Here is a 13,187-nt window from a genome sequence, read left to right on the forward strand (position 1 = left end):
AAGCGGAGGCATAAAAGTCCTCTGTGGGAGCTGGGGTGGTCAGTGGCACCCCTCGGAGCTCTCCAAGGTCCTGCAGACCAAATGGGTTGGACACGGTTGTTTTTGTCTAACACTCACAGAATAGCAAGGTCTTCACCTAAGCTGGGTCTCTTCTGCTGCCGGGACTCCTTTGGAGGCTGCTCCAGAGGGTGGCCGTTCTCCAGAGCCGACCCATTGAAGAGGTGATCATCTCCATCGCCGATCCCAAGCTGCAGGCCCAGAATCTCCTGCACGGAGAAGGAAAGGGGACAGAAATGACAGCCTTCGTCGTCGTGGCAAAATCCTTGTGCTCACGGAGTATAAAGCTCTAGCCCCATGGTTTGCAATTCCCCTCCCCTTGAGCGGAGCAAAAGGTTGCAAGCAAAACTGCCATATGAACCTGCCAGGCTCCTCTGCTCATCCTCTCAGGCCCTGCTCATGGCCCAGCCACTAACAGAGCTCCGGCTGGTGGGGACTAGAGACAGGGCCTTTTCCGTTGTGGCTCTTCAGCTCTCGAACACTCTCCCTGAAGAGCTTCGCCACGCTCCCTCTCTCAGAGATTTGAAAAAACAACTTAAAACACATCTTTTTAAAGAGGCTTTTAAATATGTCACCTATTGCTTATATCTGGTAGGTTCTTTAGTTTTCATAATTCTTAGTTTTTAGCTTTTTAAGTAACTTTTAATTTGAAACTTTAAAAACGGTAATTCTGATTGTGGTTTTAGCTTGGATTTTTAACTTAATTTGATTCTATTCGTATGATTTTACGTTGTAACTATTTTAGAAATATTATGAGCCGCCCCAAGCAGTAGTGTGCTGGAGGAGCAGGGTATAAATATTTCAAATAAATAATAAACCTTGGATGCCCTGCAGAGCAGAGGCAGCTTTGCAGGGATGGGCCCCCTAGCAGTGCCTGCTGTCTCCCAGGGAAGTCTAACTCAAGAGGAGGAGGAGGAGGAGGAGGAGGAGTCCATCTGGGGGTGGATCTTGGAGACTCAACATTACTTCTGGGGTATTTATTTACTGTGTTTGAATTCAGCAGATTTGTATACCACCCACTACCCAAGTCTCTAGGTGGGTAGACCACAAGGGTCTGCTCATCCAGGCTAGTTCGCTTCTCTCTAATATTTGGTTTAATGAGTGGTGCTCTAACTTCTCCCTCCCCCACCCCATTCAAAACCAGGCCCTCACTCCTTTGCTAAAACCAACCCCCTTTTGATAACAGTGGGTCTGTGTTCACTGTGTGTGTCGCCCCCACACTCCCCACGGCCTGGCTGTTCGGTGCCCGCTGTTGTAAACTAGCCACCCTGCTCTGTCAGGAGGGCCACTGGGTGTTGGGGTCTCGGCTTGCTGCCTCTGCCGGCATCTGATACCCCAGGCCCAGTGGCCAGGGGTCCCCTTCCGACTGAAATACGGGGAGCTGCTTGCAAAGGGGCAAAAGGTTGCAGGAGGGAAGGCACTGCTGGGAAGGTGGGGTGACTCCAGAGATATCCAGAGGTGGCCCATAAATTCGCTGCACATGTGGAAACCAAGAGACCCTCTCTGTGGCCATTCCAGAAATAAAGAACAATGCTTGAGAACCTTCCAGAGGCCTGAAAAAACCCTTCCTTGTCTGGGCAGGAGTCCAGCGGCTGTGAGGAAGCCAGCAACAGATCTTTTTTTTGTGGGGGGGGGCGTGATGGAAGGGAACCGGCAACAGGACTGCCACTTGCTCTGGGTATGGCAGAAGTGCAAATTATACTTAATCTCTGCATCTCCTGTCTATCCAAACACATGCAAAGGTCTCCAGAATGTGGGTCCGTACTTCCATCGGCTCTCCTTGCCCGTCGGGCTCATCAGCATCAAGGGCCGAAAGCTCCAGTTCGATGTCTCGGTCCGGCTGGGGGTCTGCACCCTCTTCCGTGTAGTCCGTCTGGGAAGCAGCGAGGAAGGATAATGGAGAAAGCAGAAGGCAGGGGGTCTCAGTCCTGGGTTCCCGGACGCTGCTGGACTTCAGCCCCCATCGTCCCGGGTCCCAGGACTGAGCACGCTGGCCTAAGGTGTCACAAGAGGTGTGGGTCTTTCATGGGGAAACTCGCGGGCAGAGGCAGGAATGGCTGCTCACCCACAGCGGTCCCTATTTCCACACAGGGTGGTTGAAGACAGAATCAGAGGCTGCATGCCCCTCTCCCCTGTGGGCTCCCCAGAGGCATCTGGGGAGGCTGGACTAGAGGGGCTTCCTGGGGCCTGACCCTGCAGCTGGGCTCTTCTTCTGCTCTCATGTCCCTCCAAGGCAGGGCAAAGCCAAGCTGCCTCGTGACCTTGCAACTGAAACGCCAGACGGGGCATATCCCAGCCAACTAAGCACCGGCGCAGGCTTCCTGCCTTGCCCTCCCCACCCATGCTCCATCCAGGCTGGCCGCTTCCCCGCTTCTAGAGGGGCTGTGCAAGCATCGACACAGGTATCCCTTGGCGATGAAAAGGAGATTTAAAGGGTCGACTCGCTCCTGGAGTCTTGGAAGGGGCAAGCCCCTGACTGCAAACTGCCAGACCTGGGGCCTGTGAGGTGGATTTCTCCCACTGCTGAGCTCAGCCCTGGAGAGGCAAAATGGAGATGGCACGGCCACCCCTGCTGCTGCCGCCAGCCAGCCAGCCGCCCCGGCCCAGCCTCGGTACCTCGCCGTTCCTCAGGTCCATCTCCTTGCTCAGAAGGTTCAGGGTGAGCTGGCTGCCCTCGTCTAGAGAGCTCCACTTCTGCTGAGTGGCCAGCGCGTTCGCCTCTCTCTGAAGCAGGAGTGAGTTGCTTTTGGCCTGGGGGGGAGAGCGAGGTGCACAAGGCATTGACACCTGGGAGGAAGGCCAGGCGGGTTACTGCTCGCAGCAGTGATGTTGGTCCCCACCCATTACCCACCCCCACCCATCATTTGCACACTGCTTTCAACCCAATTCCTCAAAGAGGTTTGCACAGAACAACAAACATCAGGCTGGCCCTCACAGTCCTGGTCAGGGCTGGAGGAATGCCCAGCCAGGGGAGTGGAGCCCCGTGGCCCTGTGTTTGCAAAGATCAGGGCAGGAGGCAGGGCGAGGGCTCACGGGGGAGGCAGGAGCACCCAGCCTCCGAGATCCCCTCCCCAGCATGTGACTGAGGGAGGAGGAACAGCTGTCCGGCCTGGTTCCCACCTCCCACGCAATCCCTGCCTCCGGACCATGAGAATGAGCCTCAGAAGGAAAGGCGGGGCAGAGGGCAGAGGTGTGGGCAAGAAGCGCCATGCCATGGCCTCCCAGCTTCTGCTCCTTCCACGCTCCAGCTGGAACATGGAGAGGCTAGGACAGGCATTACCTGTTGCAGCTCAAGGCTCAGGAGATCTCCAGTGCTGGAATGCTTTCTCGGGGCAGATACGTCAGTCACGACGAAGCGGTCCCTTGGGAGGAGGAGGAGTGCAGAAGGTTACACCTCATGGGACGCAGAGGACGGAGCCCAGCACGACGGACAAACCCGCACCCCCTCCGGAAGACAAAACCAACCCAACGCCCCAAGTAAGCTGGCCGGCCCCAGTCTGTCTCCAAGTGGCCAGGAACGCAGCATCGTCTTCATCCTCAGGCTGGGCCCACACAGGCTGCTTTACTGAAGTGAACACATAGTTTGTGCAGCGGATCTGGTTAGGAAGCAGCGGATCTGGTTGTGCAGCGGATCTGGTTAGGAAGTATGATCCCAGAGCAGGTTCTAGCCTTTTGAGGGTCTGCTCTGGCACTGCAGACGCTGCTGCTGCTACTACTACTACTATTTAGATACCACTTTCTGACAAAAAAAAGGAGTTCTCAAAGCAGTTTGCACAGAAAGAGAATCGTCACTGGGTGGCTCCCTGTCCCCAAAGGGCTCGCGGTCTAAAGAGAAGGGATGCGGGGCTGGAGAATTGCTCTCCCCCTGCTACAGAGGAGAGAACTGCCCCTTTGAAGGGTGCCTCAGTGGGCAGGGCGGTTCCCAAGCCACACGTCACCAGAGGGCCTGGAGGACGGTTTCCTGTCCAAAGAGGCGCCAGGGAGACACCAGGGAAACTGACAGAGAAATGCCACGCCAGGGCTGGCCAGGGCCTGTGGCCACCCCCTGCTAAACAGGAAGAGGCACCCTCAAGCAACATGTCCATGAAGCGAGCGGGGCTACAGGGCTGTGGCATCGGCATGATACACCCCGCCTGGGGTTTCTGCCTCTGCCACACCAGGGCAAGCCGCGCGGAGGGGCCCTGTGACTGGCAGGCCCCACAGGGGAGACCAACGCCCTGGCCAGACACCCTCGTGTGGCAGCACGGCCAACAGCTCCAGGGCCAGGCGGGCAGGGCAGTCCCGTTATTCCGAAGACGAAAAAGACTTCTAGGCCACAAGAGGAGCCCACAGGGCAGGAGCGAAGACAGAACTGCAGAGCTGGGCCTGCCAGGGGTCATCTCCTGGGACGGGGACCCGTCGTGCAGGCAGCTTGGGCATTGGGAAGCAGAGCCCATTGAGGGGGAAGCACCGAAGGGGCCCCTCCCCGGCCGGGGCACCCCTGCCTCTAGGCCCACGGGGGGCTTACCGTTCTATGAAAGGTGCCGACGAAGACGACTCCGACCCGTAAGAGCTCCACCTCGAATCCACTGTGCTGACGTAAGGGATATAATCTGCAGCAGGCAAAAGGGAGAGACTCAGCCCAGGCCAGGGAGCAGCCCGCTCCTCTGCCCCGGTCTCGTCCTGCTGCCATCCGGCCTTCCCCGTGCCAGGCTCCACCCCATACCGGACACGCTGATGGGCTTCGTAGCGCTTCCTTGGGAAGCAGTGGCCTGGATGGGGCCGGTCGTGTGGTAGCCCGTGCGGGACGACCGGGAGATGGCGCCCCATTTGGAGATGATGGGCCCGTCGCCGAAGGGGATGATGGGGTCTTCCTCCTTCGCCCTCCGCTGGGCTTCGAAGAGATGCACCCGCCTCTTCATGTCCCCGCTGTCCAGGTCCTGAGCAGCCCGGAGAGAAAAGGCAGGCTCAGCGGTCTGGCCGGCTGCACGGCTGGTGCCCAGGGCCGGCTCTGCCACGGCACTTCTGTGCTGGCAGGAACACGCAGGGAAGGGAGCTCTGGCGAGCGGCCTCTGGCCCCCCTCCGCGACCCCCAAGCCACCTCTTCCCCCTCCTTGGAAGCCCCCCCCCAGAGCTCTTGCTCCCGAAGCAGGTGGCTCCCTCCTGGAACGGCTGTGTGACGCCACCCCCCCCCGCCTCCTCCCAATCCCTCCTGGACCCCCACTCTTACCATGGAGCCACCGGGACAGGCTTCTTTGTCCCCAGGCCTTCCTGTGACTGAGACATCCCACCCCCCACCCCCATTCTTCCATGCCTTCCGTTGCCTCCCTTGGATCGGCCCTGGCACCCCCCAGCTGCAATCAAGGGCGTCTGGGGATGATGGGAGTTGGCGGCCAGGAGCAGCGGGGCAGCCTTAGGTCGCCCGCCCCCCACCCACCCCGCCGCCAGGGAGGCAAGCCCAGCCTCCCCCCCGACCCCCGCCAGCTGCTGAAGGAAGAGCAGAGGCTGAGGCGGAGTGACTGCGCAAGGGGAAGGCCTTGGTGGGGGGAGAGGGAGGGAGCCAGCCACGCCAGAGTGGGGCTCCGGGGCCGCCTCACCATCAGCACCGCTCCGGAGTTGGCAAGGACGTCTTTGGGCTCCGACTCGACGGCGCTGATGCAGGAGCTGATGGTGCCGCAGGACCAGGGCGAGTAGTGGGAGAGGCGCTCGTCCTCGAACTTGCCGCCGCCCAGGTCCTTGCCGGTGCTTTCACAGAACTGCAGGGGACGGAGGACAGAGGGGAGCCCTGAGCCCTTCGGCCGCTTCCGCCAGCCCCCCGTCTGCATTGAGGGGGAGGTCGGTGGGGCCTGGCAGAGCCACGCAGGCAAGCAAGGCGAGGCAGTCCCCCGCCCCGAGGAGCTTACAGTGGAAGAGGCCACAGAGAGTGAGGTCTGGATTTGTGCATTATCCGCCCCAAGAGGCCGCTTTGGACTGGGGTGGAGAGCCGGTCCCCAACCCGGCATGAATTACAGCGCTCCCTCCTCCTTTCTTGGGAGCTTGAATGGTCCCCTCGGCTGCTAAGCAGGGCTTAGCTTGGCTGGCATCTGAGTGGGCGGCTCCAAGACATCACCCCCCTCAAGGGACGGGGCTGCAGCTCAGTGGCAGAGCCGACGGCCTCCCCGGGGGCAGCACCTCCAGGTCGGCCTGGGAGGGACTCCTGCCGGAAAGCTTGGGGAGGAGCTGCCAGTCAGGGCCGGAGGGATGGAGCTCGGTGGCAGAAGGCAGCTTCCTGCGCTCTGAGTATTGGGGCAAGGGCAGGGCGGAGGGAGGGCAAAATGCCCTCTCCCAGAGCGCTGCGTCCCAGTACAGCAACAGCGGGGGGGGGGAGTGGAGCCCTCATGGCAGGGTCTCCAGCACCATGTCTAAGTTGGGTCCCCAGAGGGAAGCCAGGCTTGGGGCTCCAATAAAGAGAGGGAGGAACGGGGGGGGAGGGCCAGGCTCCTCCAGGGAGCGGCTGTTGCTCCATGGCCACAGGGCACCCCCTGTGTCCCCAGTGCAGTCCCCGGCCATCTCCAGTGGGAAGGAGCGGAGGAGGGCCCCTCTCTGCCCGAGAGCCAGGAGAGCTGCTGGCCCAAGGCCTGGCTCTGGAGAGGGGAGCTGCTGGTGGCCAGGGAGGGGCCAGGGCACAGGGGAAATGTCCGGCGGGCCACAGACCCCAGGCTCAGGCCTCAGGGTCTCCAAGCAGCACCCTTGGGAGGTGCAGACGGGCCTGAGCTAGAGGAAACCAGGGCCGGACCCAGTCCGAGGCCTCTCGATACAGCCCTGTCTTGGGGCGCCTTACTTCAGTGCTGAAGTCCACGCTGAACAGAGGGGAAGGCGGCGTTGGAGACGGAGTCGCTGCAGGAAGGGCAGAGGACACCAGTGGCGTTTTCTGTGCGTGGCACGGGGCCCACTGCTCCGGCTTCCTTCTGAGCGGGTCGTCGTAAGTGGGCTTCAAGTGGCCGCAAGGCTCCTAGGAGGAAGGGGCCGTTACAGACAGAAGTCGGACAAGGAGAAGCAAAGCCCTCAAATCACCACACCCCAAATCTCCCTAAGCCGAGCGAGGCACATGGCAGCAGACATCCCCCCCCCGCCCCCCGATGTGCCTTGGGCTTTTCTCTTTGGCTTCTGTCGGGGGGGGGGGCGGGGCAGGCAGCTGCTCGGGAGACGATGAAGTGTGCCTTGGGCAAACCCCGGTGCTCCTCACCATAATGCTCCTCGCCTACCTCACAAGGCCAGTGTGCGGATTTGTGGAACCACGCCTGCAGGGCTCACCGGACATTCAAAAGGCTAGCCGGGGCGGCCCAGCATGGCAGAAGCCAGCCCCGCGGCACCTACCCTTGACCAAGGCACCGTCCTTTGTTCAGCTGGCAACTGGCAGGCCACGGAGTAGTAGCCGTCCAAGGAGTTGTATCTTTCCCGCAGAAAGGTCTGGTAGACGGAGGGGTGGACAACATCCAGAGGCGGCAGAGAGTTGCTCCGGATAATGTCGTCCCTCGGGTACATCTGCGGCCGCCAGATGCGCCTGCTGTCGTACACCGGCGCGTACATGCCAGATGGGACAGGGGGCACCGGCCCGTATGGCTGCGGCGGGGGCGGCGGGGGCTGATAAGGGGAGCTCAGTCTGTCCCGAGGGGGGAAGGTGCCGTAATGGTCGCCGTATGGCACAGACGCAGGAGGGAGCGGGCCTTCCGGAAGGGTGCCGGACCTCACAAAACGAGGGAGGCAGGGAGCCACGCCGGCGGGGACCGTTGGCGGCGGCGGCGGCGGAGGCGGGTAGTACCCTGCGGAACAGGAGACAGGAACGTGGACTTGATTGCACGCCGTCCGAAGGCTGGGCTACGCAGCTGCAGGATGTGGCGCAGAGAGGGCCGGGCCACTGCAGGCTGCCGGCCAGCGGGACCAGGACTGGCGTCGGCAATTAACACGGTACATTCTAAACGTCTCCTGGCTGATGAATTTAGCAGACTGGAAGGTTTTTCATCAATTACACTCGAATCGATTAATCTACGAAACAGTGCAGCCCTACAAAACGGAGTGCCTTAAGCAGACAGAACCTTTCAAAACCAATACTAGGAGGAACTGGCCAATACATCAGCATCAGTTAACACAGCGATAACGTCCCAGGCTGGGAAAGACCCCTCTCTCTCGAGAGCTGCTGCCGGTCAGTGAAGGCGATCCAGAGATGGATGGGCCTAGGATAAGGCAGCTTCCCATATTCCTACGACCCAGCAGTGCTGCAGAGAGCAGGATGTTCGACTGGATGGGCCTTTGGTTGGACTCAGCTGGTCAAAGACATTGACCACCCCCAGACCTAGAGGGCAGATTCTGCCTGGCACTTCAGGCATGGGTGGGGAGGCTCCATCATGAGACACACCCACAGAACAGGCTCCACCAGCCCAGCCTCCACCAGCAAGGGGGCCCTGGGGGGCGGGGGACACACGACACGTCTCTGCTGGACATCTCAGTGATCTGGTGGGCTCACACGGGAGTCCAGCCTGCCCTTTCCAGGCCCCTGGCCTTTTCCTCCAGCCAGGGGAGTGCCTCCCTCTGCAGCGGCTGCTCACCTGGTTGTGGGTAATGTGGCGCTTCGAAGGAGAGGTGGGCCCTGGGATCTTGAAAGTACGGGAGGCTGTCGGAGTGTGGCGGGTAGAGGGCCACCCTGCTGGCAAAGGGGCTGGATTTGGGGGCGACGGAGCTCATCTCTGTGCCCACAGGAGGCGGCGGTGGAGGGGGAGGAGGGGGGAGAGGAGGGCCCGTTGAGGTAGCTGCCGCTTGGCTGACAGGGATCTTCGGAGGCGAACCGATTTTGCTGCAAAGAATCAGAGAGCAAGAGCTGAAGCGAGGGCGGTCCCCAAGTTAAACCCGTATGAGATTCCCATGCCCCCTCCCAATACCATTTTGTGCGGCGGCCTCCAGACAAGACCACCACCAGTCCGTTCCCGGAAGCCAACAGGCTACTGATGCTGTGAGAGGCTTCAGCGCAGCCAGGGGAGGGGGGGGGGAGCCAGGGCGATGACTCCATTGCACATCATCTGCAGAGGACTTCAGTGGACAGACCACAGAGGAATGGTCCAGGGGTAAAGCGGCGGCGGCAGCATCGTGCCATCCTTTCGGAAAGGAGAGCCCCAATCTGTGCAACAGCCTGCACTTTCACACCTGCCAGTGGGAGCCGTGGAAGATGGAAAACCACTGTCCAGGCTGTGACGGATTGCTTGCTTGCTTAACTCTGTCAATGAATATGCCACTTCTAGTTGTGCAAACAAAAGGAAAACTGAGTGATGGACCCAGCTGTGAAGAAAAGCCCTCAGCGCGATCCATGTGTTACATGCTCCCTCCCCGGCAGCATCTCCAAGATCGGGCTGAGAGAGATTCCTGCCTGCAACCTGGGAGAAGCCGCTGCCAGTCTGGGTAGAAAATCCTGAGCTAGATGGACCCAGGGTCTGACTCGGCAGAGGGCAGCTTCCTAGGTGTGCCTGTGTCTTCAACTCACAATCCTTTGACAGGACGGAGCCATAGCTCAGTGGCAGTGCGATCCCATGCACCTGAGGGGCTTGTACCCAGGTTCGCTTTCAAAAGGAACACAGGGACAGCCATTCACACCAACCCGCGTACGCGTCCACAGGCAGCTGCAGAGTCGTACAATACAATGTCTGAATAGGGCTCCCCTCTCTTGCTGTTCCTAGGCGGCGCACATGCATGCGTCACAGCAGAGCACATCGCAGAAGCGGGATTCCCTCCCGCACGAGAGGAAGGTGTGGGGCCAAAACGGATTGGAGCCTGTGGGGGCTCCTGGCTTTGAGCCTGCTGGAGCGACGTGCCCCTTTGGACCAGCAGGCCCCTGCGCCGCGCTTGCTCTCGGACCCCTGCACGTACTTCTCAGGCAGAGGCTCTGTCGGGGACCCGGCGGCATTCTGCCCGCTGGCAACTGCCTTGCCGGCCTTCTTCACATTCTCCAGGGCCCTTAAGGAGGGAGTGTCGCCACACCGGGGGATCAGCTGGGGGACGCCGCTCTCCAGGCTGGCGACCCCGTTGCTGCTGGGTGCCATCTTGCCAGCCGCTTCCGGGCTCCCAATGATGGAGATGACATTGCCTGCCGTGGTGGAGACAGCGCTGGTGACGCTGGCTTTGCTCAGCAGCGGGAAGGTCCTCACGGTGGCACTGATCTTCTTGTTCCTCAGCCGATACCTACAGTGACAAACGGCAAGAGGAAAAGAGGAGTTCCCCTGGGCAGCTGAAGCAGAGGAAAATCCCTTGTGACCGGAGCCAGGCAAGAGGGAAAGAGCTGGTCCCCTCTTCCCCCTGCTCCTCGGCAGTCAAACTGCAGGTTCATTTGGACACCAGGGGACCACTCCCCAGTTCCCTTGGAAGAAGCAAAGCCTTCACGACTCCTCGCTGCACCCTCCTCGCCAAAATAAAAATTCGGCACCCGAATGCTCCAGCTCTGGTGTTGACCTCTCAGCCTGCCTGGGATGCTGCACTTTCAAGGCTGGAGAGAGACAACCGTTCCTAGGAGAGCGCCCTTCGCCGGGCACCCCCACGCCGGCTGCTTCCCCTCAGCACTTACTTCTCCAGCTCTTCCTGAGAGTGAGCAAAGGTGCAGTTTGTCCCGCGCGGGCATCCGCCTTGCTGCCGCAGGTCACGGCACATGCTCGTTTTGTATTTGCTGTTTGGCTGCGGCTTTCGGAACAGAGAAGGGAGGGGGAAAGAAAGCGTCACTGCTGGCGTCCGGTCCGGAACGCAGCCATTCGGGGCCGTTATTACTCCCTTCGGCTGGAGAGAAACAGAACCGCGCGAGACCTTTTGTCTGGCTCCATGGAAGGTTGCATCCAGTGCTCCTGCTGTGGGGAGACACTGAGGAGAGACTGGGGTTGGGGAGTGTGAGAGCGAAAGGGAGCCAGCCAGAAGGACCGCTCCCTGCCTCTGACTTCGACTGCAGTTAATCTGCAGGAGCCAGCACCTCAGAGCCCAAGAGAGAAGCAGCCGGCTCCTGCAGGGTGATGAAAGATCAGAGGGGCTGCCCCACCCTAGGGCAGGATTTGATTCCCAACAGTAGCTGCCCAGATCTCTCCAGGCATCCATGTCCAGCAAGACATGAAGGGGATGGCTTTCAGCCCCCGATCCATCCCAGGATTCCAAAGTGTGCGGCGTCTGCATACAGAGGCTCTATCTAGCTAATGGGTGTGCTAACGGAACACAGGCATGGAGGAATTCATCTCATCCTTTGGAAACATTGCTTCCTCTTCCCAATGAGTATCTTTACGTATTTCAGGCTGGTGTGGGTCTGGGGCACCAGGAATCCCAACAAGGCCACAGGGCAGGGCTAGCTCCAGCAGTCACAGCGTGACCAATCAATCAATCAATCAATCAATAACAGTCCACAAGAGCATCTGAAGAGCCCTGAAAGCTCCTCTAGCCCAACATCCTGTTTCCCACAGTGGCCCACCAGATGCCCCAGTGGAAAGCCCACAAGAGGTGAGAAGGCCTGCCCCCTCTCCTGCCATTGCTCCCCAGCAACCGGGATTTGGAGGCCACCTGCCTCTGAGCTTGGAGAAGCCGATAGCCACCCAGATTAGTAGCCATGGATAAACTTCTCCTCCAGGAATTTGCCTAAGCCCTGCTTAAAGCCATCCAAGCTGGAGGTGGTCATCACCACACTGGTCTTCTCTCACTTGGACATAATTCCACCCATATGCCGCCTCAGATCTGAGAAGGGGATTGTATTCCACACGCACACAACCCCAGAGACCCTCCTCTTGGCCCTCTCCCAAATTAGGTAGGGGGCATTTTCTAATCGCCTAACTGTGAAAAGGTAGGACACAGCTTTGGCGGGCACTTCACAGCGGATGGGGAACAGCGGTGCATAGTCACCTGTGGGGCTTCGTGGCCTTTTCTGCTGTAGTTCTGAATGAAATCCACGAGGCCATGGACCACTGTCTTCACAGCCACCATGGCGTTTTCCAGTTGCTCCCACGTTGGAGATGCTGCATCTGTGAGACCATCAAACAAGAGAGGAAAAAACAAGAGTGAAACATTCAAGACCACCCGGGAATATGCTGTGCTTCTGTTGATCCCAACGTTCAAGGTGAATCTAAGGACAGCCCTGCTGGATCAGGCCCAAGGAGGCCCCTCTAGTCCAGCATCCTGTTTCACACAGTGGCCCACCAGATGCCTCTGGGAAGCTCACAGGTAAGAGGTGAAGGCAGCCCTCTCTCCAGATGTTACTCCCTTGCAACTGGGATTGAGAGGCACCTTGCCTCTGAGGCTGGAGCTGGCCTATAGCCCTCAGACTGTGAAAATGTGAATCAGCCTCCTGTTTCCCACAGTGGCCAAGTGGATGGCACTGGCAAACCCACAAGGAGGAGATGGAGGCAGACCCCTCCTCCCACTGCTGGGGGGCCACTCCCCTGGATGTCAAAGGTCACCAGTGACAGCAGCACACAGAGGAGTTTTCTGCTACACATGCAATCATGCCTCATGTGAAGTTCTGCAAAGCATGGAGTGGGAGACGCCACCAGAAACGAAGGTAAAATGAAACGCGAATGCACACGTGTGCGACCACACAGACCGACCGACCACTTGCCTACCTGGATTAGGGTCAATGTTGGCCAGCAGCTCCAAGTGTGGCCGGAGCCGGTTTAAATTGGCAGGGTCACCCGTACGTTGCAAGACGATTGTCAGCTCCTGCACACTTTTTGCAAAGGATTCTGGGGACTGAAGCTAGGGGCAAGAGACGGCACCGTGAGTGCATGGCCTCACACGAAGGCCAGAAGCCTGATGCCACGCGCAGAAAGGGCAAAGGTGGCGCCTTCAGGTTGCATCGACTGAGAATCAGCGGTGAGAGGCCGGACCTCTCAGCTCAGAATCTGCCCTATGCAGCTTCATCACTAGGCGCACCAAATAGGGGGCGGCCCACGGGGCACAGAGCTCTGAAACCCACCAGCCACTAGCTCCTCCGTGGCCTCTTCCGGGAAGGAAGCACAGCAGTGGAGGCCCCTGCCCAGAGCCCGGGAGAGAGCTCTCTGCTGCTCCCACCTTCATAGGGGCTGTATTCTAATATAAGAGATTTTTTTAAAACATGCTTATTTGTTGGGGGGGGGGATGATTGGTCGTAATGATAAGAAGTGGGGCTC

General features: G+C 59.5%; 1 protein-coding gene and 1 non-coding gene across 4 annotated transcripts in view; both read right to left on the reverse strand.

Annotated features, from left to right (window-relative positions):
• Positions 1 to 13,187, reverse strand: part of RC3H2 (ring finger and CCCH-type domains 2) — a 29,960-nt gene that overhangs the window by 5,037 nt on the left and 11,736 nt on the right. For 2 of the 3 annotated variants that reach the window (XM_053282047.1, XM_053282046.1), the window contains 14 exons: positions 12,642 to 12,774; positions 11,926 to 12,044; positions 10,622 to 10,734; positions 9,931 to 10,242; positions 8,622 to 8,866; positions 7,393 to 7,838; positions 6,857 to 7,027; positions 5,634 to 5,792; positions 4,763 to 4,976; positions 4,565 to 4,649; positions 3,338 to 3,419; positions 2,674 to 2,808; positions 1,823 to 1,930; positions 118 to 266 (listed from right to left, as the gene is read on the reverse strand). In XM_053282047.1, the coding sequence (XP_053138022.1) occupies positions 118 to 266; positions 1,823 to 1,930; positions 2,674 to 2,808; positions 3,338 to 3,419; positions 4,565 to 4,649; positions 4,763 to 4,976; positions 5,634 to 5,792; positions 6,857 to 7,027; positions 7,393 to 7,838; positions 8,622 to 8,866; positions 9,931 to 10,242; positions 10,622 to 10,734; positions 11,926 to 12,044; positions 12,642 to 12,774 (2,471 nt within the window). The remainder of the gene's footprint in view (positions 1 to 117; positions 267 to 1,822; positions 1,931 to 2,673; positions 2,809 to 3,337; positions 3,420 to 4,564; positions 4,650 to 4,762; positions 4,977 to 5,633; positions 5,793 to 6,856; positions 7,028 to 7,392; positions 7,839 to 8,621; positions 8,867 to 9,930; positions 10,243 to 10,621; positions 10,735 to 11,925; positions 12,045 to 12,641; positions 12,775 to 13,187) is intronic. The other variant, XM_053282048.1, reaches the window with a different exon arrangement.
• LOC128339136 (small nucleolar RNA SNORD90) lies at positions 12,859 to 12,949 on the reverse strand. The gene has a single exon (XR_008312863.1). It is a non-coding gene; the product is annotated as a small nucleolar RNA SNORD90 (small nucleolar RNA).

Source organism: Hemicordylus capensis, chromosome 17 (genome assembly GCF_027244095.1).
Source record: "Hemicordylus capensis ecotype Gifberg chromosome 17, rHemCap1.1.pri, whole genome shotgun sequence".
Classification (NCBI taxonomy): domain Eukaryota; kingdom Metazoa; phylum Chordata; class Lepidosauria; order Squamata; family Cordylidae; genus Hemicordylus; species Hemicordylus capensis.